Genomic DNA, 25282 nt, shown 5'->3' with positions numbered 1-25282 from the left:
AAATAGTTAATGTTTCCTCTCTACTTGTTGCGTTGTTGATGGATGAGAGCTTTTGAAAATATAGTTGTAATTGTTTTTTAAAAAAATTTAATTTATTTTTTGTTAAAAATTAATTTTTTTATATATATTTTAAATTATTTTAATATACTAATCTTAAATATAACTTTTTAAAAGTAAAAAAAATATTATTTTAAAAACTAACCATAATTATACTTTTACATTCCACGTTTCAAAAGAGCTTCTCCGTCACTCTGATGACGCCCTCGTCACTGATATCACATGTCTGCTCAAGTATTTGTTTCGGGGCTAACTCTATTCACGTGTTTACCTGTTCTGCAATGATTGGTTCAAACTGTCACCGTCCTGTCACCCAGAAGTCCTTGCGTGGAAAGCAGAAACTCACCCAAGGAGTAAATTACACGTGCAGCAATTTGCCAGCGAGAGGAAGCTTTGTAGGTGAATTGAGGGATCCACCCCTCAGACCTTCCTTGCGTGGTTGGATCGCGAGAAAGAAAATAAATGGGCTGAGCATGAGTTTCGTACTTGAACCAATACCATTTTCTCAATGCCAGTCTTGGACAAAATTTTTAACTAATGCCGTCAATGTTACGCTTGAGGTCATAATTTTTTTTTAATATAAATAAAATATTTAGATATTATTACCATTTTTCTTAGTAAAAAAACTGCTTGTAAGTTAATTTAATATGATTCCGGATAGTTCAAATGATCAATAATAATATAGTTTTGTTAAAAAAATTGATGATTATATTTAAAAAAAATTATTAACACAATAACATACTTGATCAATATAAATTTAACATATCAAATATAGTATTGAGCTGTGAATTGAAATGATCTAATATAAATTAAATTAAAATAAACTAGAAAATTTAATTTCTAATTAATTAGATGGTAAATGGTAAAAAAAATTAATTAAAAAAATGACTAGATTCAAAATTATAATCCGGTGCTATAAATTCTATAATATAAATTAATATTGTTGGATGTGTAATTCAAACTGGTTTTGTTTTTTTATCGTAAATTTAATTAAGAAAATGATAATATATTAGGTTTAATTACGTTAATGTAATGATAATGATGATTTTCTAGTTTACTGTGGGAAAAAAAAAAATTGTGATGTATCGATTAGAATGCAAAATTTCGTTTATAAACCCTGTCAAATTTTTTTATCGTGAAAGAGATAAATTAGCGAAAGATTAAAAACTAGTATTGAAATCATAAAAATTAAGAATAAGATAAGAATCGGGATATCTAACCTCGACAATTCTACAGACAATTTTACAATGATTGATAATAAAGAAATACATTGGTTATTAATTTTATAATCTGTAAAATTATTCAATGTATATATAAATTAATCCGAATATCTATATTAATTAAAAGGATGATATGAATAATAATACTGTTATATATAAAACTAACAAAAAAAAATAAACAAGAATGGAAAAGAAACAGTAAATAGATTAAAATACTTTCTTTGAAAAAAACATCTAAACTAGTGCTGAAAGGTATTTTTTGTTTTTTTTTTTTACAGTTAATTTTTTTATTATTATCAAATTAACTTAAATATAATTTTTATTTTTTATTGTATATAAAAACAGAAAAAAATAGATAGTTGCAAGTGCATGCGACACATGCGCTTCCGTATTAGAGATGCTTGTATCATTTAGATGATGCATGTAATGCTTCTTGACAATCAAAATATTTTTTTCCATGACATCACTGCATGTGTTGTTGTGTAGTGTTTTATATGGGGTGATGTGCATGGTTGTTGGTGGCTTGGTTTAATACTGAGAACACTTTCCTTCCTTTATTTATCTTTTATTTTGTCAACTCGGATCACCACGTAAAATCTCAAAGTTGTCATTTGATTTATGGTGATTTCACTTCAATCCTTATTTTTTTTTGAATTTTTATTTTTGATCATCTTGTAAAACTTTGAGTTTTGTTAAATTTTTTTATACTAAGTTATCCCAATCATAGTTTAATAAAATAACTTGAATTGGGTTGATCCTAATTAACAAGGTTATAAGTTTATTTTACTGACCTATGTTGATTTACTAGGTTATTTTTTAGATTAATCTCATCATTTTGAATGTAATGAGTTGAAAATTAACTATGTCATCATCCCTTTTTAGAATTTTTTTGTTCTCAATTACTGTGATCATCTTATTTATTTAATTAATCTATTGTTTTTGTTTTTTTTTGTATTTAATTAAAGTAAAGTCAACTTATTTCTTTCAATCAAGTCCATGACTTAAATCACATCTGTCTTCTGTTTCTATTCGTGTCTATAACTCCTGATCGTCATTTTTTATGAAGGAAAAAAACCGGTTCCCCAGCTTAACACGGGTCCGCGGCTAGTTGATAAAAGATTAAAATCACGGGCAGGAAAAATAAATTTATTTTTGCTTGATATTTATATAATCGGATACGTCAGCAACAACCTCAATTTGATAAAACACAAGTAATCAGATGACCGAATGTTGAAACTTGAGGGATCACTTATGATTTTTCATCCGAAAAAATGCGCGCAGACAAATTAAAGGTCCATGGCTATTCCGTAAAATTTACACAAAATAAGGGCAATAATAAACCTACATATTTTCAATATATGTGAACTCTTGCACAGCAGCGAATAAATAGAGAGGAGAGAGAAAAATCGAAGGTTGATTTTTGCTATTTCATGGCAGTTAGGGTTCGCTATTGATTCCCGAAGCTCTAAATTTTCGATACTGCATACTATCCTCTCCGTAATAAACCCAAATCTCACGTGTTTATAGTTAATTGTGACCAGTCTGATTGAATTTATCTGGAAATTTTTGAATTTGAATCTTAAAGAAAGGAGTTTCGCTGCTGCTGCTGCTGCTGGCTATGGGCGCACAAGAGAAATCGCAAGCGAACTCCAACTCGATGCAGGTGAGTCCGTTTCCGTGCAACTCTAGTAGAGCTTTACGGTTAAGGTTTTTTTTTTTCTTTTATTGTTTTTGCCCTAGAACTGGAGATTGTTTAACTTATCATTAATATTTCAAACGCGTGAGTTTTCTCCTCTGTTGAGTTTTATTTAATATGATCTGACTGTGTTAATTGAATCTACTGTTTAATCTTGGCAGTGTAAGTGTGATTATTGCAGAGTAGAATTATGTTTTATCGTATTGTTAGTTAGTTAGTTAGTTAGTATTGGTATTTGTAGTTGGCAGGACGTATTGTTAGTTCATGATGAAGTCAGTTTTGGATTTGGGGTTTTAGTGGGCTATCGAGATGGGCATGTTTTAGTTGAAGGGGCTAACATTTTCAAGGACCAGGTGTACAGATGTTTTTTAATTCGGTGCTGCAAATTTATGTCATTGAAGCATCTGATACAGCTGCTGGAGGATGCGGGTTAGATACCCCCCATGTTTGCATAGAAAGACGCTAAAAAATTTGAGGTCTCAATGCAGATATACAGAGTTGGCTGATTGAAGAGTAAGATTGAACTAGCTAGAAAATTGACACTATAAAATTTTTTGAAACTTTTTGGAGCTTGTGATCGGGTAGCCATTTCTATCCACAGGCATGTTGGAGTTCGTTGTGACTTATCATGCTCACTTTGAATCTTGATTTAGTTATGACATGGGGTTGAGGAGGCTTCTCAGGTTTTGCTCTAGCTAGATGTGTATTGGTGAATGAGGATTCTGGAGCATCAACAGTGACTTTTTCAGTGACAATTTGTCAATTCTCTTCAAGCAAGTTTTTCTGATAGATGACATTACAGTGAAGTAGGAGTGGCTATGCATAATTATTATTGTCCTTTTGGTGTTCGTTATTCACTCTCTTTCCTTTCTTACTTGTCTGTTTCTGCAATCAATGTAGTTATTTACTGTACTAAATGACTGCATCCAGGATGAATATGCATGCTGCAAATCAGCATAATCCCAGATGTCCGATGTTATCTAGAATTTAATGATCCAGACTTTGGACTTTGGGTCACTTGATTATTGATTTAAAATGCTGCATTGGACTGCTGACCTACGTAGCTAACATGGACAGAAGTTGTTCTTTATATTTAAATCTTGTCTTTGATGTGCTCAACCTTCCTTAGTCTCTAGTCCTCTGGCAATTCCAGCAATGTTTTCAATCCATCGTTGTCTTCTCTGTTCTATGGTCTGCCTCAACAAACTGGAAATTTCATTGAGCACTAATTTCTGCTGTTTATTTCTAGTTGGGGATCTATTTCTGTAAATTTCAGGCTTACAATGTCGGCTTTACTAGTTGTATAACTTATATAAATGATCCATTACACCTTTTGTTTTCTCTTGGTGCCTTTTTTATTGATCAAGTGAAGACTTCTTAACAACAAACCATTTTCGTTTGCTTCTTAACTTTGAGATAAGGTGCTGCTTGCGAAATTTTTCAGGTTTTTACTGCAGTTTTAGTGATTATGGCATGTCCTTTATAAATGACTCATTAAGGTTTGTTTTGGAAATGCAGCGGGTGAAGGTCTACCGTTTGAATGACGATGGAAAATGGGATGACCAGGGGACTGGGCATGTTACTGTTGACTATTTGGAGGTCTGTTCAAGTCCCTGACTCGATTATGCGTTTGAGAGTAACACCAAAATATTTATATGCAATTAATCTGGGTAACTGAAAATTGATTTTGTTATAAACATAATTAGCTAACCATATCGTGGGCTCTATTGAATGCAATTGCTATCATGCAGAGATCAGAAGATCTAGGCTTGTATGTTATTGATGAAGAAGACAACGAGACATTGCTTTTACATCGTATAACCCCAGATGACATTTACAGAAAACAAGAAGGTATTTGAGTGTTCCCAGAAAGGGATTTATAACAAGTGTGTTTCTACTAATTATTAGCTAATACTAGCACTATGTTGTCTGGTATATGAAGCTCCATTGAATCATTCAGTTCTGAGCAAATGATTTCTGCACTTACCTTTTCAGATACAATAATTTCATGGAGAGATCCAGAATTTTCTACAGAATTAGCACTAAGCTTCCAAGAAACTTCAGGGTGTTCTTTCATTTGGTATACATTTATGCTTATATCTGATGTTGTTGCACTGAATTTTCTCTTTGCTCTACAGTAATGTGATTGTATTAAACCATGTTTATTTCATTTAGGGATCAGATCTGTAATGTGCAAAGAAATCTACAGTTCAGTACTCTAAACAGTAAGTATTCCATTCAATTTAAATAACGCACTGCCTATGTAAATAACGACATATATTGTAATTTTGTGTTTTTAGTGATTGTATCTAGAACATGCAGCATACATGGATCACAGTTCTCAAAATCAGTTTAAAAAATTCCCTTCTCCCAAAAGAACCAAATTTGGATCTTCCCTAATTGTGAAAGGACATATTATATTGTTTGGTGCAACCCAATTCACTGGCTATTCCATACATTTCTAAGTGTGTGTTTGGGAGTGTGGTTGTTGTTGCTTTTTAAAGTGCTTTTTACTCAGAAAAGCATGCCAATAATGTTTTTTTATTTTTTAAAAATTATTTTTGAGATCAGCACATCAAAATAATTTGAAAACATCAAAAACATATTAATTCAAAGCAAAAAAAAAAAAAATTTCAAATTTTTTCGGAAGCGCTTTTGAAAATCACTCCCAAACAGCCTTTAAAGTGTCTTGATATGTTGTTGATGATGTTGTTATTTTCCTTTTCCGTGTTTTCCTGTGAACCCTGTGTTTAGAGTAGCAACCAAATCATTCGCTATCTGTACTCCTCTAAGTGGTCCATATTTGCCATCCTTGTTCGGGTTGATTGCGTGCCATGTGTTTAATATAATAAATTGGAGTCATGGTTCATCTATCTGGATGCCTGAGCATTACAAGCAGAAGTGAATCAGCTACAAAAGTGATCTTATTCTGGAGTGAAAATCATATTTTCTCAATGCTGAGGATTGAGAAACTTTGATGTTTTTATCTGTCATATTACAAGGCAATAATGTGCAAGTTGATCTCATTGCACCGCCACATGTTTGATGTATTCCTGTATATTATTAATATTTTTGTCCACATTTGTTTTCTAAATGAAGGAGAATTTTGAATGAGCTTGAGGACATACAACAAGAGTTTTAGTTGGTATTGAATGGTTTTCTTGTTCTCCACAAATATATTGAAGGATCTCAATAATATTGTTTAAGAATACCAATTATTGGGAGCACCTTCTCTGATCTTTCCATATACATAAACTTCTTACTATTTGTAGAGATCATCTTGATTTGCTCTGGTTCAGTGTCATGTTATTATTATTTTTATTTTGCTTGGAGCACCTGTGGTCTCATCTCTTTTCTAAAATTTGCAGGTGAGACATTTCACAGCATGAACAGCGAGTTGAGAGAATTGCCTGCTGTTGAACTTTCCACACTTCCTTTGATCCTTAAGGTTTTACTTTGCTTTTTTTCTTTTTTCATTTGATTCAGTTGTATTTTTCAGTCAGTTCTTGCAAGGCAAATAATTATAGTCTTGTAATTTTTTTTGGTAATTCTGATAAGCTGCTTTAACAGAAGTCCCATTTCTCTTGCTCTACATCATAGTTAAACTGTTTTGCAACTTTGATTTGATTTTTGTGCTATTGTTTTGATTTTAGTGTTTTTACTTTCTTGCTCTGAAATCCAGGATTTGTGTAGATTCCAGGCTGGTATGTTATTGATATGAAAAATAAAAGATTAACAAGTTGGCCAGAAACACTTTGAGCTCTTTATTGACTTTATGGTCATGGATGATCTTTTAATTGAGCTGAATGAATTTGCTTTGCAGACTGTTTCTGAGAGTGGTATTGCAGATCAGATGAGACTGACAGAGCTTATACTGAATGATGTAAGCTTTGCATACATATTTTCCATCATTTTGACCTGGTTACTGTGTGCTTTGATGATGAACTGTTGATCAATTTTAAATTTGGTTCAAGACTGTTCATCTTTAGCTACATGTTTTCTCAGATCCTATCGCCTGCATATCATACAACTCCACTCTTTTCTTAGAGCATTCTTTCAATGAATTTGTTTTACTAGTTGATACGATCAATATTCAATTTGCAAGATCTTCACACTTCAGCTCCACAGCTTAAATGAAATAGAAATGGTTGACCTACAACATTCAACTAATAGCTGAAAGTTAGGCTTATGGTATAATTCATTTTTATTATTTGAAATTTTTACTGTGGGATATTTCTTCTTTCTCAAGTCCAATTTTTTGTGTATTGAACTGAAACAGAAGAAAAATGTGGTTTAATGTCATTGGAGGTAGGTTCTGAAGCTGCTTTGTGAATATTCTGGAGATAGGAGTTGAAACATGCTAACCAAGAGTGGTTGAATTTGCATCTTGTAATCATACAACATATCATTTTGTCTTGTCTAAATCTGTCTGGCTAGATGCTGATAGGGAGTAAAATTGGATCTCCTCGTACTGGAGGGTGCATCTGACTTTATGGTGAAGTTAACATGATTGATTGTTCATTCTCTGTTAATTTTATTTTCTGCGCAGCTAGATTTTTTCCAGAAGCTGATGGATGTTTTCAGAATCTGTGAAGACCTAGAAAACATTGATGGTCTTCACATGATATTCAAAATAGTCAGAGGGATCAGTGAGTACTCCTTCACTCCTACCCGGTGTTGTATTTCATCATACGTTGCTTGTTTGCCTGCCCTTTGTTGACAGACATTGAATTGTGTGTTGATACCTGCAGTTTTGTTCAACAGTCCTCAAATCTTTGAGAAAATATTTGGGGATGAATTGATCATGGATGTTATTGGTTCACTTGAGTGTAAGTTCTCTCTCTTTGTGGGCTTGGAGCATTTTGGTTCTAATCCTTTGCGCATCTAATTTTGAAATATTGAAGTATTATTATATCATAGATTATTTTGGCATATTTTAGCTTGTATGGTTTGATTACAGGAGAGTGGTGAGCAGTTTTGGTCACAGCTACAACAACTGTTTCATAGATCTTGGTTCCTATTTTATGATTGTCATCTGTTTTTTTTTTTCATCTGGCATTCAAGCAGTTATTGTTTCAACTCCTTTATTTTTCTGATTGAGATTTTTATGGTCGTTTTTTTTCCATTTCTTCAAATGGACAGAACTACTATTTTTTCTTCTAACATCAACAAACATTGGATCTGCCAAGCAAATTGTTGTGCAAGTTGCATAATTCTAGAGCTGTAGCAATGTGAATTATGTGGTGGTTCATGTTTAAGTTAGACCTATGCTCAGAATATAAGTTTCAAATTCTTGCTTGGTAAAAGTAAAACATTCCATCTGTTCGCATTTGTGATTAATTTTGTTTCTAAGCTGCCTGGTGGTCTGTTTATAATCATTATTTTTTCTCATATATAGTTGAGTGATTGATAATTGTTTACTATTTTCATTTATAATTCTCTCTTAACAAAAAAAATTGCATTTATACTTTTGTACAATAGTCCTTCATCATTTGCTTATTCTACAATTTGTTTTCAGATGATCCTGAGATTTCTCGTGTCCAACATCATCGTGGTTTTCTGAAAGAGCACGTTGTTTTCAAGGAGGTAAGATATTATTGCTAACCCAATTTTTTCTTTTCTTTCTTCCTTCTTCTTTTCCTTCTCTCTCTTCTCTCTTTCTCTTTTTCTTTTTCTTTTTTTTTTTTTTGGGGGGGGAGGGTTGATGAAGTTATTTAGTGAAGTCTTATTTATTGCTGACACTTGCTCCACTCCATTGTTTAAGGCCATACCAATCAAAGATCCCCATGTCCTGTCAAAGATACATCAGACGTACAGAGTTGGTTATTTGAAGGTTTGTTTCTTGAATGCTGAAGTTTGGGATGACTCAGTTTGCTCTTTGGAAAAGGGGTTCTTACACTCATCATCTCTTTTAGGATGTTGTTTTGGCTAGAGTATTGGATGAGGCCACAGTTGCAAACCTGAATTCCATAATTCATGCAAATAATGCTGTTGTAAGATTCAAAAACTCATTATTTTATTATACATTACAAGGTCCATATAAGTTCAACTCTGACCCTGTTGTTTCCTTATAGGTTGTTTCTTTGTTAAAGGATGACAATACCTTTATTCAGGAATTGTTTGCTAGGTTGAGATCGCCGACCACATCTGCAGAATCAAAGAAAAATTTGGTAATTGTCAACATCTAAATAATCTCTGTTTGGTTTGTCAATTAATAGATAAAGTGCACCTTTGAAGATGGAACAAAAATCGATAAGTTATTATTTGTTTTAACATAGTTGAAAATTCTCTTCTGTGCAGTGCACCCTCACTTTCTCAACAATTACTTCTGTTTTTGGGCTTTTCAAATAATTAAAAACTGCTGATTCTGTTGATGCTTATTTTTGAGACATTTAGGTGGCGAGCTAGGTATATGAACAATGACTTCCCTGTTTTACCAAACTGTGCTCAAACTGTTCGAGCATGTTGAATTTAATTCTAAGACACGAGGTTAAAAATTCCTTTTTTATATTATTTCAGATGCTCTTTGTGTGTATTATGGCTTTTGGTATTGAATTGTTTTTGTGGAATGTTCCAAGTCCTTTTATATCTTTTATGGATCGGCTTCCATGTTCAATTCCATGGTAACAGGTTTAAGGGTAACACTACATTGAAAATATTAGTTGGGAAAAAGAGTTCTTACTTTGAAATACTTAGCTAAAATCATCCTTAAATGCCAGTTATTTGTCAAAACTGAACAGCAATGCTGATGTCCAATTTGTTAAATTTTTGGAATCTTTTGGCAGGTTAGTGTGTTGCTGTTTTCTGTTTCCTATTAATGTACGGTTACAGCGTTGTGCGATTCTTATGATATCCTCCAGATTGATATGTTTCCTTTCACCATGCATATAGGTATATTTCTTGCACGAGTTTTGTAGTTTGAGCAAGAGCATGCAGATGGTCCAGCAGCTCCGACTGTTTAGGTATGTGATGCAGAAGTTGTATGCATCAAGATTAGGATTTTGTCTTCTGTGATCAGATTAGAGTAGTTTCTTTTGTATTTTGCTTTCTTCTTGATCAAATGGTAAAACAATCAAATCCTCATTTCTTGTAGGGATCTCATGAATGAAGGTATCTTTGACATCATTGCTGATATATTGCAGAGTCAAGACAAGAAACTTGTCCTAACTGGGTAACTTGTTCATTTTCGTTTTTTTTTTTTTTTTTTTTTGAATTTCAATGGTTCCCTACCTACCACTAACAGCATACCATTCTTATGGATGCAGAACAGATATCCTCATTCTTTTCTTGAATCAGGATCCAAACCTTCTGCGTTCTTATGTTGTTCGGCAGGAAGGAATCCCGCTACTAGGACTGTCGGTTTGTGTTTCATGAACTGTTTACAATGCATCTATCTTTCAATATCCTGGGGCATTCAGACTAACACATGCAACGATGTCTTGCACAAACCTAATTACCTGAAAGATGAGATTTATCACAATCCTGATAAGTGAAAAAATCTCTTGTTTGTTTGGCCTGTAGGCTTTATGAACAAAAATCAATTATCCTTTAATTGCATTGTTCACAAAACTAAATTCAATATACAATTTCATTTTCTTGATTTTGAAATTTAGTTTTATAACGTGTCATGTAAAAACTACATTTACAAAGTTGATTTGTAGTGTGAAAGAAAATCGAAATAAGCCTTGTTTGCATGCCTTTTAAGATAAGAGAATTGGCTGTTTTCTTGACCTTGAAAATTGTTGATTTAATATTTGGGTGATATTGTTCAGCAATTTATGGATACTTGAATGACCAACCAGTTGTATATCATGCCTTGATAATCTATACATGAAATAATTTGTCAAGGCCAATTTCAGTGTTGTTCTTGTTTGAAGAGTTTACATCAGCTCCATCTAGGAAACCTCCTTCATCCTTGGGATCAAATTTTCCTAGTGCCTCTAGCGGCAAATTTTGCCTTAGGGTGATGCTCTGCAATTTGCTTGTTTTTTAATAACTCTGTCAGTACCTCTTATGCTGGCATCTGATTTTATTCATAGTATATTGCATTTTCCCATGACTCTTTGCTCTTAAGTTCTTTGCTGCATTGCATTTTGTATTCTGAATTTTTAATACCTCTTCAATTGTAAGTGCATGTGTTCTATTTACCAATCAACTAAATTTATTTTACTTACAGGTTAAAGGAATGATAACAGACTTTGGGGAGGACATGCACTGCCAGTTTCTTGAAATTCTTCGCAGTTTACTGGATTCCTATACACTGTCAGGAGCACAGGCACTACTCTTGATAATTCATAATTCATTCTTTTATGCAGCTGTTATGTTTGGTCATTAAGTTGCTGAGTGGTAAATGGAGTTCCCACACCAGTTGTGAAATTTTGTTTTGGTTGCTATTCTGCTCCTTTTCTGTATTTAGCCAGCAACTCCACTGTGTTAATTACACACTGAAAGATAACTCGGCTTGGCTTCCTCTTTTCCCCTGCCTCACTATGAGCCTGGGTTCTATTGTAAGCTTGTAGTCAGGCCTGTCCGGCATCTGAATATTGTTAAAGTAACTATCCTGTTATCTTTTCCTTGTCCATTTTTGTGTTTACATTCCTTTTTCTTTCAAAAGGAAAGTTTTAATAAGTTCACAAATCAAAGTGATTTTTGTATAACTTGTTAGAAAATCTCCATCAAAACAGCTTTTGCAGGATAGATTGGTCTTCTTGGCAGTGATATGGTGTTCTGCTCTGGGGGGCTCTCCGGGGTTTCTTTTTCCAATGTCAAAAGGGTTTGGAGGGCTCTTTTTTTCTATTGATTGTTGTTTCATTTCCTTATTTTTATAGAGTGTGCCTCATTTTCCAATGTTTGATACCACATTGAGAATAATATATATATATATAAATGTTTTTTTTATTAGGAAAGAAAAAAAAATCCTTGGCTATTTTGCATTTAATAATTATTACCTAATTCAATATTGGATATGTCATCTCCTGGGTATATCCATTCTTGTTTCTAGATGGCACATTCTTTGCTGATACTTTTGCAATTCTTTTTCCATTTTATAGCATGCATTTGGGGTGTGTGCATTATGTTTGTGTTTATGCATATGCAGCTGACTTCTTGGACAATGTTGTAGTTACTTCGATGCAAACAGAATATTTTTCTTAAATGCACTACGGGAATTTATCTCGTCAATGACTGAATTACAGTGATTTTGTATCTCTTTGCTGCAGAGAGATAATATAATTGAAATCTTCTATGAGAAGCACCTGAGCCAATTAATTGATGTTATAACAGCATCTTGTCCTGATGAGGTTCTTCCTCGATCAAGTGGTAAATCTTCAGGGCTTGTTGAGAGAGTTGACACTCATAATGGTGTGAAGCCAGAAATACTATCAAACATATGTGAATTGCTATGCTTCTGTGTTCTGCACCATCCATATAGAATAAAGTAATTGTTTTATGCTTTATTTTCAATTACAAGGACTCAATTTCCTGCTCTCAAGTTTAACAAATGAAACGTGTTTTTCTTCTGCTTTCAGGTGTAACTTTCTCCTTGATAATGTTATTGAAAAAGTCTTGACACTGACAAGAAGGAAAGAAAAGTACCTTGTTGCTGCTGCTGTTCGTTTTGTTCGCACTATCCTTTCCCGCCATGTAAGTCACCTTGATGGAACAGATCCCACCAGGGAAAGATTATGGTTGTGCTGATAGTTCTTGACTTGTCATAATCTCCCCACCCAACACACGAACACATATACACAAAATTAGATGGCATACATTTGTAGCTTTTATCATATGGGCAGTTGTTATTTATAAATTGAGCCTATATATGGCATTGTTTTACATGAAACATGGAATTGGTGAGAGATATTAATTATGGTTACTAGCATGCATTTGTAACTGTTACCATATGGGCAATTTTTATGTATAAATTGAGTATCTTATGGCATGCAATGATTATGGAGTTATTTGATAACAAAATTGGAAGGGATCAGAAATTCAGGAGATTGTGTATCATTCAAACAGTTCAATGATGCAGGAACTTCGCAAGGGTTCACAAATTCATATGCTTCTGTTTTTAATGGTCTGGGTGGTACAAGAGTCACCGTTCAATGAATTTCACTGAAAGTTGATTGTAATTGTTTTTGCTAGTCGTTTGGATATGATTTTATGAGTAAAATGCATAAGTTCTACTTGGCAACTGAGTATTCTTTTGGCAGTAATACATCCAAAATACTGCAAATTATCTCACTTTTGTAGGAATCTTTGGTGCTGCTGTTAACGAAAAGAAAGACTGACAACTTTGTCATTATATAAATGTTTGATACTCCTTAATTATATTTTACTCACAGGATGAGCATTTGATAAATCATTTTGTCAAGAACAACCTCCTCAAACCAATTGTAGATGCCTTTTTGAGCAATGGTGACCGTTATAATTTGCTGAACTCTGCCATTTTAGAGCTTTTTGAGTATATCCGCAAGGTAACTCTCATATTGTCACCCCTTTTTTTCTTCCGTCTTGAATATATGTCCAGAACTATTCATTGCGGTGTAACATGTTTTTATTCAGGAAAACTTGAAATTGTTGCTCAAGTATATAGTTGATTCATTCTGGAATGATTTGGTCAAATTCGAGCATTTGACCTCCATTCAGGCTCTAAAAGTTAAATATGAGCAGGTATTCTTCACTTTTATCCAATTTTCTCTTCTTTATCATGTATCTTTGTGGTATCTTGGTGCTAACAAGCATAGTTCCAGTGTCTAGAGCAGTGTGGAGCAAAAAGTACTGGTAGCACATTGGATCCAAGAAAACGAAATGATGAGCGTGCACTAGAAAAGGAAGAGGAAGATTACTTCAATGAGGACAGGTATGTTTTGTGATCATTGAGCTTGGATGCCAAGACATTTTTACAAGACCTTCCCACCCTTGACTTTTGAACATGAATACCTAAGCAGTGATGAAGAAGACACGGCATCCGCATCCCATACTCAAAAGGCACAAGCTCAATCAGTCTCTCCCAATGGGGTTGCTGCAGGCTACCCGTCATTAAGGTATTGTAATTGCCTCATAAAGTAAACATCAGGGAAAACATTTATAATATCCGGTATGTTTGTCATGTCTTCCACTTGATTTTGTAGTCCAAGATCTGGAGGACTTGTTGATTATGATGACGACGAGGATGACGAAGACTATAGACCACCTCCTAAGAAACAGCTAGAAACACCTGAGGAAGATGAAGGAACTAGTGAATCCCTTAGGATGAAGCGGAAATTGCCTTCCAAGGATAAGGAGCCTGACCTAGTGAAGAAACAGCGATTAGCTAAACACTCGAAGCCAAAAGAGAGTGTATTTGCTGCTTTATGTTCAACACTTAGCCATGCTGTCTTGCCCAGCAAGAAAGCTGCAACTGCCATGCACATAACTCCTTTGGATGGAAACAAAGGCCCAGTTGAAGAAAGTCACAGAGAGAATGATCCGGTCATTTCTAGAAGCTGTTCTGATAACAACAGCAATTCAAGTGAGGAGAACCACAGGGAGAAGGATCCTGCTGGTCCTAAAAGCTGTTCTGACTGCTTGCACAGCACATCAGAAAATGGACAGATAATTGGAGATGATGGTCCATTAATACCACCCCCCAAATCCTCACCAGAAATGGCTGTAAATGGTTCTTAAGTTATCTATCAGGATTGTGGTTAGCAGGTTGACGTGTTTGGTTCCCTGTTTCATTTGACTCGTGGTTGTCACAAATCAGGCTTGTTTTGCTGAAGGAAGGGCATACTCTGGAGGAAGTGAGACGAAAGGTGGGTGAATGACGTTCGTAGCTTTCCATTTATGGTAAGAGTATATTGTATAGTGCCCAAATGCCCCTGACCAGCCTCTCTGATTTTGAACTGAAATCGTGGCTTCTGTGAAAACAACCACCCAACGGGCTATTTTCCCATTTTTCCCCTTTCCATTCTCTCTTTTCCTTTCATTTTCTTTTCTTTTTTTGTCAATTCAAATATCCTTATTTTTGTTTCTGCTCTTATATATAGCCAGTGTAAACAGCATGATAGAGAGGGCATCAATACCTGCCCTTCATAACAGGGCCCCTTGTTACAGTTGAAATCTTATTTAATGACCATTGTAAACCAAAATATGTTCCCATCCTTGTGCCGGATTCTGATCCACTGTTTTCGTATGTTTTTACCTTTTTCTTGATCACAGCATTAACTAAAATTAGTCAATTTTCCCGCACAAACGATGGTTATGGTTCTTGTTTTGACTTATTCCTCCATCCTCAAGACAAGCTAACGTAGCAAGACGCGAACGTAATGATGCAAATGTGACGATACTCGCAAGTTCCTGTTGTTGATAAAAAAACTAAACACCCAAAGTCTGGATGTAAGATCACAATTACTGTAGCTTCAAGTTAAAAATGTCTTTCAACGAGAGAAATGACAGAATCCTAGAAGGCGCAGGCCGAAGACACCATACAAGACAAGACAATGTAAAGCCTCGATCGCAAGACAAACCACCGGGACCCCACTTTCCCAACCTTTCGGGATAAACTGCTCGGCTAACTTTAGATGAGAACGCAAACCCTTCGACCCGATGGGGTCCCTACTCACCAGAGTTATATTAATACGGTGCAATTTAATTAGAAAACAATAATCCTCTGTGTCCCGATCACCATGGATCCAAAATTAAAAACGCAAGGAGGTAGTTCCTTGGAACAAGAAGAACGTGGGCTATTTGATTTCCTTCTTGGACCTCGAAATGGATGTTATGTTCTTTGATTGGTATGAGGACAGGAGGACCGGTGGATGGTTAATTCAAGGCCATTACTCGACGAGTGCTGGACAGTGGACACTGGAATTTAAGCCGTCGGAAAAAGTTGTCATGGTGTCCAGCCTGGCATGATTTTCTGAACTTTCAGTTCGGGCTTATTATAATGATCATGGCTATGGTGTATAGTATTTTTATTTTAGAGTTTTTTTTTTAATCTATAATGATTAATATATCATATAAAAAAAATTAAGCTGTCCTCAATTTATACACTTTTTTTTCTTGGAAAGACAAAAAAAACATAATTATACTATAAATAAAAATAGTAAAATATATCTGAATATACAATATTTTTACTAAGCATTTTAAAGTTTTTGGTAATAGAAGGCCTACCAACTATGATGAAGTTAAACAATTAAAATTGGAGACAGTTTTAAATTACACACATATAACATCTTAAAAATATATAAATTCTAATATATTTCTTATTATAATATATTTTATATAATTTATTGAGTTATTGATTCTAAAAAATAAGAAAATATATCAAAATTTACAAAATAATAATTAGATCTAGTTATTAATAAACATTTCATTTTATTTAAGAATGTAAGTGAACAATATACATAATTATTTAAATTTAGCACACATCACTAATAATTAATAATTTATTATTGTTAAAAACTCGTACTATACAAAAATTAAGGAGGGGCTAATTTAAGTTTTTAAGGGACATAATTGAATAGTCTATATAGTTATTGGGTCCAAAATAAACTCTGGGCAGGAGCTGCTCCCGCCCTCTATTATTGTGCCCTGGGATATCCCAAGCTCAGCTATGGCAGGTGAATGACATCCAAGCGTGGATGTCTCAGGTGCTGCTTTTCAAGATCTCTATAAAATTTCTCCGGGGTTTTAAGGATTTCTTTTGCTTCTGGTGCCTAGACTGACAAAAAGCTGGCTGCTGGTGTTCTTGTGATTGAAGGGTTAACTTTCTGGCAATCAAAGAGTGTGATTAATATATCTCCTTCTGCTGAGTGTGATTAATTCTGTAATTCTCCCGAGTCATTCTCTGTCTGGCTATCTAACTCTTTATTCTATAAAGTTAGTAAAACCGAGATCTCATTCATCAAAAATAATAATAAAAAAAAGCAAAAGAAAAAACATAACAGTTCCGCACGATGCTTTTGTTAATTTAAGGACACATGAACCGCAAAACAATAAATCCCAGGAATCGCCACGAAGTAAGGATTCTCGGTTAGTGGAAGCAGACACGTTAACCTTCTCTCACCAACACGTGTCCCTTTGAGGTCACTCTTGCATTTCGGTAGCTTCCATATCCGTAGTTGCTTGCACCACTGGTCAATATTCATGTGTGATCTCCATCGATTCATTCATTGCTTTTCTTCCCTTATCATCGTCACTCCTAGTAGAATCTCGGCACGTACCAAGAAGTGAAAAGAAAGATGAGCCACAACTTGGAAACAAGGTCATTAATGGGTGAAATCCGTCGCTTTGATAAATGTTGTTTCTTCGACTTTGGCCACCCTCTCCTTAACCGTATTGCTGAGAGCTTTGTCAAAGCCGCTGGGGTAAACTTGCATTTCTTGATTAATTGCTAGTAATTAGTGTTTGTAAATGCATGTAGTGGTATTTGTTTTACATGCCAAACTTTAGATAAAATTAACAATTCCATGTTGGTCATATATAGATGGGAGCAATTCAAGCGGTGTCACGGGAGGCTTATTTCACAGCCATTGAAGGTAACGAGATGAGCACATTTAATTTTGATTATTGCTTTATTTATTTGTCTATTCACTTTTGTGTTGGAATTACTGTTGTTTGATTCATTGCATGTATGTGGACGTGGATGTTAATTATTATTAGGTGCTGGACTTGAGTCAAGTGGTGGTGTGCCACCGGAGATTTCTGTTGATGGCAAGAAGCGCCATCGTGCCCCTGACCTCAGAGGTACGCGGCCTGTTCTCTCAGATCTTTGATCTGTTAAATGTGGCAATGAAGTTTACCTAGATAATGGTATTAACGGTGATTATGAATTTGGTTCACGAAGAAATCATATTGCATGACGTGTTTGAAACCTTGAAATGGATATGTTACGATCCAAGTGTTCTATTTAGTGTTACACAGTTCTACAGGATATAAAGCTGCGATTTTCCTCTACTATTAGGATAGTCAGCAGGTGGGACATGAACAAATTTCCAGTTATTCTGTCTGGTGATTATTGGCTGAAACAGATACTATAATTCTAGATTGTCATATCATGAGTTACGGTGTTAATATAATTTCTTGTGCTTCACAGGTGAAACCAACAGAAAATCTCTCGAAGCCTTGGTGAGTTTCAAATCCTACCTTTTGTTCTCGTATTCAGACCTTAACATGGTTTCAGATTAGGGACATTGACCTGTGGCCGCTGTCACCAAAATGCTTGCCTTTAATTAATTACTTCCTTCTGTTGATGCAGTTCGATCTGATTTTTATGATGCTAAGTCATATAGTTTAAACGAACTATTTCTCTATTCTACATCTTTAGGAAATTGAAACTTCAATTTTCCCATCTGTAAATTTGCCGAGGGGCTTATTTTCTGAGGCAACTATGACAAGTTTTTCGAGTGCCGCCATGTCTCTAACATTGCGTTGTCATTTTGTTTGATAGGTGAGGAACACTGGAAAAGAATCTTTACAATGGGGTGAGAATACATTTGATAACTGAATCATTTTGTTTAATTTCTTAATATTTTTTGGTCGGGGGTTGGGGCGTGGGATGATTTTGCATCTAGAGCTAGTGTTTAGGTCACTATTTTGTAGCAGTCATTTCAGTTCATTATTTTGTGTAAACTCTTTAGTATAATTATATTTTGCAATGCAGTTAAAAACGGCATTTACCCAGTGTAGCGAGTGAGATTTTCCGAGGGCAGTGAAAAAAAAAGTGCATTAAAATGGCTAAGAAAATTGTTTTACTGATGCTGCAGGACTGGCCGGAGGAGTTTATTCAGGTCTCACATATGGACTAAGCGAGGCTCGTGGAGTTCATGATTGGGTAATAAGGCCTTTCAGGGATAAGTAAATCTATCTTCTATCTTTTGACATTGAGGATAATTGCTGTAAAAAAAGCTTGATGATTTCCATCTCACATGCTATTATTTACACCAGAGACTGTAAAGCATCATTACGAGGCAGTGTGTTTCTGTTTTTGCAGCGTTATGCCTCTGTTTTCCCTTTTCTGAAGTAGGAAGTAGCATTATGGTTCTTGATTAGAAGGACCACTGTAGTGCAAAATCGCGATCACTATCAGTATCTTTATGGCAGTTCTCTCTCTAGATTACTTCTGGTATTCAACACTAAGAATCTCCCTTGAAATTGGTGCAGAAAAACACAGCAGTGGCTGGAGCAATAACAGGTGTGGCACTGGCACTTACAACAGCAGATATATCCCATGAGCAGATTGTGCAATGTGCTATCACAGGAGCTGCGATCTCAACTGCAGCAAATCTTCTTACAGGGATATTCTAAGTAGAAATTTATAAGAGACTACTGGTGTCTCGATTTATCAAACCTTGGCTTCCATTTTTCAATCTAGTTAGTGACGTTTTGCTGCAGTCTTGAGAATGTTTTTATTAAGATTTCTTTTTGAACTTGATGTTCTATCATAATCTGTGATCCCTAGATGGAGGTTTTGGCCTGCCTTTCATTTCATGTAATAACAAAGCTTAATTATTTAGTTCATTTTATGTTTTGATTGGGGTCAAATGCCCAACATTGAGATAGGCTTGGATAATGAGAAAATGCTTCAATATTTTTATTCTTTGAGCTATTTCTAAAACAAAGAGGTCCCAAGTAGCGAGACAGACAACTAGAACTGAAGATTAGAGAGCTGGTACTTGGCAAGATCCTGTCTGTTGCTGCGGTCACATTTGATGTGGCGATGCCACAAACTGGAGTGCTCACCGTGAGCTTCATAATAGGAGTTTGGAGCGTCATCCTGTGATTTTCCGAGCCCAGGTTAGACATTTTTTCAAAATGAGACGATAGATGTAATTGTTCCTTCAGGAGTCAAAATTATTGTGTTTTTATCTTAGTGTTTTATTGAGTGGCAATTGTTCATCGATTTTTAATTGAATTGAGATGAAACTGAGAATTAGGTGACAAAGATGAAATTAAGGTTATACCGATTTCAAATTGCTTCATTACTTTCATTTTTTTTTTCAAAGCATTTTTTGTTTTAAAATAAATCAAAATAATAAATATTTTTTAAAAATTTATTTTTATATCAATATATAAAATAAAAAAAATTAATTTTAAAAATATTTTTTTTAACTAAAAAACAGATATACTCTAATTAGAGTTTGATGTATTTTTAAATAGAAACTATAAGATAACCTGACTACTGTACTTTCTTTATCTTTTAAAGTTTAATTAAGTTCTAATTTAATTTTTATCATTTTAACATGTTATTAGGGATGCCCTTTTTTAATCTTGTCTTGACGTCCAGAAGGTGACCACAAAAAGCATTTGACGACTTAAAAAAAAAAACTAAAACAGATCCAGGCCGATATTAGGTCTATTTCTTGGGCTGATGAATATGGCCCGTTCAGATCTCGACCGCCTTGGACTTCTATATATACAGTCTTCATCATCTCTTCTCGTCTAAAATCGATCAGGACCGTCAGGTCCCAGCAAATTATAACGCGATCTTCATCGTATGCACATCTCTTGCTCTCTCTAAAAATTAGGGCTCTTAGCGCTCGAAATTAGGGTTTTAGAGTCTTAATTTCATTTTTCTATTATCTATTGCAGGGTAATTCACGAATAAACTAGGTTTTTTTGAGATCGATTTCACGGAAACAAAATTTCCGAGCTTCTATTTCAGGTGATCTAAAGATTTGGTATTACTGTAAAAGGGTTTTGTAAGTATGTCAAGTAAGAAAGAAGAGAAATCTCAGGTTGCAGCGGATAGGATAAAGGCCGCAGCCTTGAGTGCGGCGAAAGGTTTAAGTAGAGCCCAAGCAGAACGGGCAGCAGCAGCTGCTGCTCGTAATGTGAACGCTTATGGGCAAAAAGAAGAAGGGCCGAGTCGATGGCAAGAGAAACGAGAAGCAAAGAGGCAGATGTATTTAATGAGTACGGAAAAAGCAGTGAGATTAGGTGAGCGAAAAGATCTTAATTCTATGTCGAAAGCTTTTGGTGGTAATGGACAGTGCCAGAAGTGCTTTCAAAGTGGACATTGGACTTACGAGTGTAAGAATGAGAGGGTTTATATGTCGAGGCCATCAAGGACTCAACAACTTAAGAATCCAAAGTTGAGGATGAAGGTTTCGACTTCTTGTGATTTGGAGAATCCAGAAGGGGAGGATGAGGAGGGGCGAAAGAGGGAGAAGAAGAGTAAGAGAAAGCACAGGTCAGATTCGGATGCTGGGAGTGACAGCGAGGCTTCTGTTTTCGAGACAGATAGTGGGTCGTCGTCTGTGACAGGGTCGGAGTCTTCGGATGAGGAAAGTAGTTCGGGGTACAGTTCATCTTCTTCGGAGGAAGAGAGGCGGCGGAGAAGGAAGAAAAGAAAGCAGAAGAAGAAAGAGAGGCGCAGGAGGTATAGCTCGTCCTCTGATGAGTCTTCTGATTCGGATTCGGGTTCAGAATCTGATTCTGATGACAAGAGCAGCAGGAAGAAGAGGAGGCATGGCAGGAGGAGATGAAGTGAATTAATCAAGAACAAAGGAGCCATTTGTCTTGTCTTGTGTGTCTGGCTCTAGGATCATGAGCTTCCCTCATATTGGACTCAGCTGTAGCTTTGGAGCTCATACTGTGATCAGGGGCCACTGTGGTAGGTTAAGTAAAATAAGTTAGCTGAGGTGTTTTCTTTGTGTGTTTTTGCATATTTTTTTGGCCGTGGTAGTTGCTTTGTGATGCAATTACGACCAACGTAATTGCATCACTAAACTTGTAACAGTTTTTGTGGTTCCTAAACTTGGTTTTGTAAGGTAGTCATGAATATGATATGTGAAAATGGCATGCCATCTGCTCTTCTTTCAAATGGTTGTTTGTGGAATGCACTTTTACTTGTTGTTTTAGCCAAGTAATGGTTCAGGTTACTTGTTCTGTAGAAAAAGTATCGTTAGTATTGAAGTATCAAAACCATTTGAACTTTCAGTGCTAAATTGTGTATGTTATTATTCCCTTTTCTGAATTACCTTGCTGGCTGTCCATTCTTGTGGTTTAGTAGATTCAAATTTGACCTGCTAACCAGACCTGAAGCCAGATGTTCTTGCCATGCCTATTGGGAACTTTGGCAGGTGATAGGCCCTCAATTCTGCTAATAGATTTAAGAACAAAATGGGATAGCCATTTGAGGCAGTTACGTATGATTCTTGTTATTGAGATGTGGTTCTCTCAAGAAATTGAGTGGACTCTGTTGACATCCGATTAAATCATATGCATTCAGTTCATGAGTTAATCTCGAGAACAAGCTACATTTCGCTTTGCCAGTAAAGGGACACGAGCATCCAAGTTTTAACCTAGCTGGGCTGAAGTGCTGAACATGTTAAAGGATTAAGATGCCAAGTGCACGTCCTGCATAATTCTTTCTGCACATTTCCTATAGCGGCACAATTATGTCCTCTTTAGAACATGGAAGAAACGCCTACCATGCCTCTAGCTCTTACCTGAATTTGGACTGTCCAGTTAACTTATAACGTAATAAAAACAACGCTTTAAAAGAGGTTGGGCTAATTTATCACATTTTCCATAGTGCTCTCTTGATACCCCCCCCATCCCTTCTGGCAGGAGTATTGATATGTAGAACAGGAGGAGCAAAGGAGATGGGATCATTTGTGTGAAATTGCAGGAAGAGGTTGCAAAAGAAACATCTTTTTACAATGAGTGTGTACCAGTTCTACCCTGAACGGTAAGCCTTTTCTTTTTGTTGCTATCTATCTTCATATCTCCACTTCAAGAACCTGCCATGATTGACAAACCTAGTGCTAAGCTATCCAGGAGCAGATAATTTGTGACTAATTATGATTATCTGGACTCCTTAGCTTTTTTACTAAAGTTTTTCCACTGCTTCAGCCTTCACTATGTTAATGGTGCACATTTCTCTATTTCTATGGGATTTAATATTATTTTGCATATCCATGCCCAATCTTATATTAATTATCCGCCGATGCCTATTTTGAGTTCTTTAATTAATTTTCCCTTAGACAGTCTCTCCTGCAATTTCATGTATATATATCATGTGTGTGTGTGTGTGTGTGTGTATAAAGCAATGGAAGCATTATATCTATACCTGGCTAGTAATTAATTAAGTATATTTTTTTATCGTTAATTATATTCACTTGAATAATAATTAATTATTCTTTAACCGTAATAAAACATATATTTTTCTGTGATTTTTTGGTTCTTTATTATGAATTAAATTTAATCAGGAATGCTGTCGTGGAAGAAATGGCAGCACTATGAGCAGTTGTTCATACATGTGCGAGGAGCCAAGCCAACTTGATGCATGCATCCATCAATGGAAGGAGAAGGGTCTTAAAGTTAGAGGATCAGTCTGCGATGTATCCTCTCAAGCTGACCGAGGGAAGCTGATAAACGAGGATTCCTCCCTGTTTTGTGGAAAACTCAACATCCTTGTAAGTATCAACATCAGTCCATGCGTATAAATAAAGTTTAATTTCTTCATGATTATGATGTACTTGTCTTCATACTTCAAAAAAAAAAAAAATCAGGTCATGAGTGTCGGCCACTAAGACTAACTTTCTATTAATTTGCAGATAAACAATGCTGGAACCAATGTGTACAAACAAACTTTAGATTACACGGCTGAGGATTTCTCATTTCTAGTGAATACAAATCTCCGATCCGCTTTCCATCTGTCCCCACTTGCACATCCACTTTTGAAAGCTTCAGGAGCTGGAAGGATTCTCTGTGTCTTCTATTTGCACTGTGGTATCTGTCAACATTGGATATCCTATTTATTCAGCTGCTAAAAGGTACTCAATTCTCTTGCAAGAATTTGCGTGTTTAGTTAAAAGTTGTTCTAAATGTTGCAACTTGTTTATGAAAAAAAAAAAACGCTGCAGGGGGGATTCATCGACTCACAAGGAACCTGGCATGCGAACTGGCTAAAGACAATATAAGGGTTAATTCCGTCAGCCCTTGGTTCATCAGAACCCCGATGACTGAAGATGTAATACTCTGATATTCATATGCTTTTAATTTAGTTAACCTGTTAATTGTTTGATGGAAGCTTAATTTTCCATTTTGGCATTGTTTTCCCATTCAATTCTTATTCACATGAAAATATAAACTACAGGTACTTTTGTGTGTGATGTTAGGGAGTGAACTATATCTAACATTCTTACTGTCTATGTAATTAAATCTCAAAAAAGAACATGGTCACTCCATTGGCCTTCTCTGTGCTGTTTTGCAGGTTGAATGGCCGTTTATCACTTCATATAATTAGTAGTATTTGACTCTGGATTTTCATGATCATCTGAAATTATAACCTAATGACTTAAATACCTTTATTTCATTTTCCTTTCGGGGTCCTAAAAATGAAAATGTGGTGAAGAAGCTTGCTTATCAGACCCCCATGCGACGTCTGGAGAACCTGGAGAAGTCTCTTCTGTTGTGGCATTTCTTTGCCTCCCTGCGCCATCTTTTACAACCGGACAGGTCATTTGTATTGGTGGAGGGATGTCAGTGAACGGCTTTTTCATGGGTTGAAAAAAAACACCCCACTCTAAGTGGAGTTATGAATAAGAGGATCCCTAGTCGCTAGTGGATAATGGATATTCATGGTAGCATGATGTAAATTTGTGTGCTTTTGAATAAATTCTTGTGTCTGGGAGTTTTAGTTATTGACTTTTATGTCTGGAATTTGCAAAATCAAGTGTGATATTATTTCACCAGATGCGTATGACTGCTATATTGCCTTGACTGTCGAGTCTTTTAAGAAATGAAAGACATGAAAATCTGTTTAAGGGTTATGACCGAAGAAGGAAAAATAAAAAGCGCGAGATTAGAGCAAAAGCTATATATAAAAGTGGACAACAATCGAGTTTTCAATACAAGCTTAAGAAGAGTCCCTTTGCATAAAATGGAAAAAAAATTTCTGTAACTCGCAAAACTAAGATTTGTTTCTTGAAATAGATGGTGAGCATTAGAGATGCAGGATTACCTGCACCGATATACCAAGAATTTCTTTCGAATAAATCCACACAGACTATATTAATTACCTAGTTGTTTAATAGTGATGCAGCATATATTCTTCGCAAGATGGGCTTGCAGATGCCTTAACCAAAGCTCTACCAAGAACAGAGTTCAGATACCTCCGAACCAAGACCGGAGTTTCAGTGGAACCAGCTCCAACTTGCGACTTGGAGATTCAAACAAGGTAGAACTTAGAAGACGACTCCCAAGAGCTTATAACTGATGAATCCTTTGATAAATCATATCAGTGTAGAAAAGACATTGTTATGAATTTGCTTGTTTCAGCTTCTCTAAGTTGTAACAACATGGACACAGAGAAACATCA

The 25282-nt window shown here is 35.4% G+C and overlaps 3 protein-coding genes across 8 annotated transcripts; all 3 read left to right on the top strand.

The window, feature by feature from the left end:
- The first annotated feature begins 2644 nt into the window (after nucleotides 1-2644).
- LOC118062476 (uncharacterized) lies at nucleotides 2645-15111 on the top strand. 6 transcript variants are annotated; one of them, XM_035076241.2, is made up of 25 exons: nucleotides 2655-2940; nucleotides 4346-4394; nucleotides 4492-4643; nucleotides 4725-4824; nucleotides 4969-5053; nucleotides 5149-5198; nucleotides 6342-6421; nucleotides 6797-6856; nucleotides 7523-7622; nucleotides 7725-7802; nucleotides 8492-8559; nucleotides 8738-8806; nucleotides 8889-8966; nucleotides 9048-9143; nucleotides 9865-9935; nucleotides 10067-10144; nucleotides 10239-10332; nucleotides 11150-11248; nucleotides 12192-12409; nucleotides 12501-12615; nucleotides 13314-13445; nucleotides 13534-13641; nucleotides 13722-13831; nucleotides 13920-14015; nucleotides 14103-15111. In XM_035076241.2, exons 3-25 carry the CDS (start codon nucleotides 4629-4631, stop codon nucleotides 14635-14637), a joined length of 2535 nt encoding a protein of 844 aa, XP_034932132.1. In that variant the 5' UTR covers nucleotides 2655-2940; nucleotides 4346-4394; nucleotides 4492-4628; the 3' UTR covers nucleotides 14638-15111. The 6 variants fall into 6 exon arrangements, 5 of the variants coding, with proteins under 5 accessions (XP_034932133.1, XP_073266831.1, XP_034932134.1 ...); XM_035076240.2 differs by lacking the exon at nucleotides 4346-4394 and having other exon boundaries at nucleotides 4492-4572; XR_004689758.2 differs by lacking the exons at nucleotides 4346-4394; nucleotides 12501-12615; nucleotides 13314-13445; ... (2 more) ...; nucleotides 13920-14015; nucleotides 14103-15111 and having other exon boundaries at nucleotides 2647-2940; nucleotides 4492-4572; nucleotides 10244-10332; nucleotides 12192-12234.
- Nucleotides 15112-16705: 1594 nt separating this feature from the next.
- LOC118062475 (outer envelope pore protein 16-2, chloroplastic) lies at nucleotides 16706-19537 on the top strand. The gene is made up of 7 exons (XM_035076239.2): nucleotides 16706-17321; nucleotides 17441-17492; nucleotides 17617-17700; nucleotides 18050-18081; nucleotides 18404-18437; nucleotides 18720-18787; nucleotides 19117-19537. The coding sequence occupies exons 1-7, from the start codon at nucleotides 17196-17198 to the stop codon at nucleotides 19258-19260; spliced, it is 540 nt and encodes a 179-aa protein (XP_034932130.1). The 5' UTR covers nucleotides 16706-17195; the 3' UTR covers nucleotides 19261-19537.
- An 892-nt stretch (nucleotides 19538-20429) lies between these two features.
- LOC118062467 (uncharacterized) lies at nucleotides 20430-21778 on the top strand. Its single transcript, XM_073411160.1, has 2 exons — nucleotides 20430-20447; nucleotides 20545-21778. The coding sequence occupies exon 2, from the start codon at nucleotides 20661-20663 to the stop codon at nucleotides 21438-21440; it is 780 nt and encodes a 259-aa protein (XP_073267261.1). The 5' UTR covers nucleotides 20430-20447; nucleotides 20545-20660; the 3' UTR covers nucleotides 21441-21778.
- Nucleotides 21779-25282: the final 3504 nt, after the last annotated feature.

This window comes from Populus alba, chromosome 8, assembly GCF_005239225.2.
Source record: "Populus alba chromosome 8, ASM523922v2, whole genome shotgun sequence".
NCBI lineage: Eukaryota > Viridiplantae > Streptophyta > Magnoliopsida > Malpighiales > Salicaceae > Populus > Populus alba.
This window is presented reverse-complemented; position numbering and strand designations above follow the sequence as displayed.

Bases quoted from the DNA above. Each gene is read 5' to 3' on its own strand.
- LOC118062476 (XM_035076240.2), top strand. From the start codon at position 2,896: ATGGGCGCACAAGAGAAATCGCAAGCGAACTCCAACTCGATGCAG. The intron at 8,807-8,888 runs GTTTGTTTCTTG...CATCTCTTTTAG, and splicing joins ACAGAGTTGGTTATTTGAAG to GATGTTGTTTTGGCTAGAGT. The intron at 12,410-12,500 runs GTAATTGTTTTA...TTCTGCTTTCAG, and splicing joins CACCATCCATATAGAATAAA to GTGTAACTTTCTCCTTGATA.
- LOC118062475 (XM_035076239.2), top strand. From the start codon at position 17,196: ATGAGCCACAACTTGGAAACAAGGTCATTAATGGGTGAAATCCGTCGC. The intron at 18,082-18,403 runs GTGAGTTTCAAA...TTTGTTTGATAG, and splicing joins GAAAATCTCTCGAAGCCTTG to GTGAGGAACACTGGAAAAGA. The intron at 18,438-18,719 runs GTGAGAATACAT...CTGATGCTGCAG, and splicing joins AAAAGAATCTTTACAATGGG to GACTGGCCGGAGGAGTTTAT.
- LOC118062467 (XM_073411160.1), top strand. From the start codon at position 20,661: ATGTCAAGTAAGAAAGAAGAGAAATCTCAGGTTGCAGCGGATAGGATA.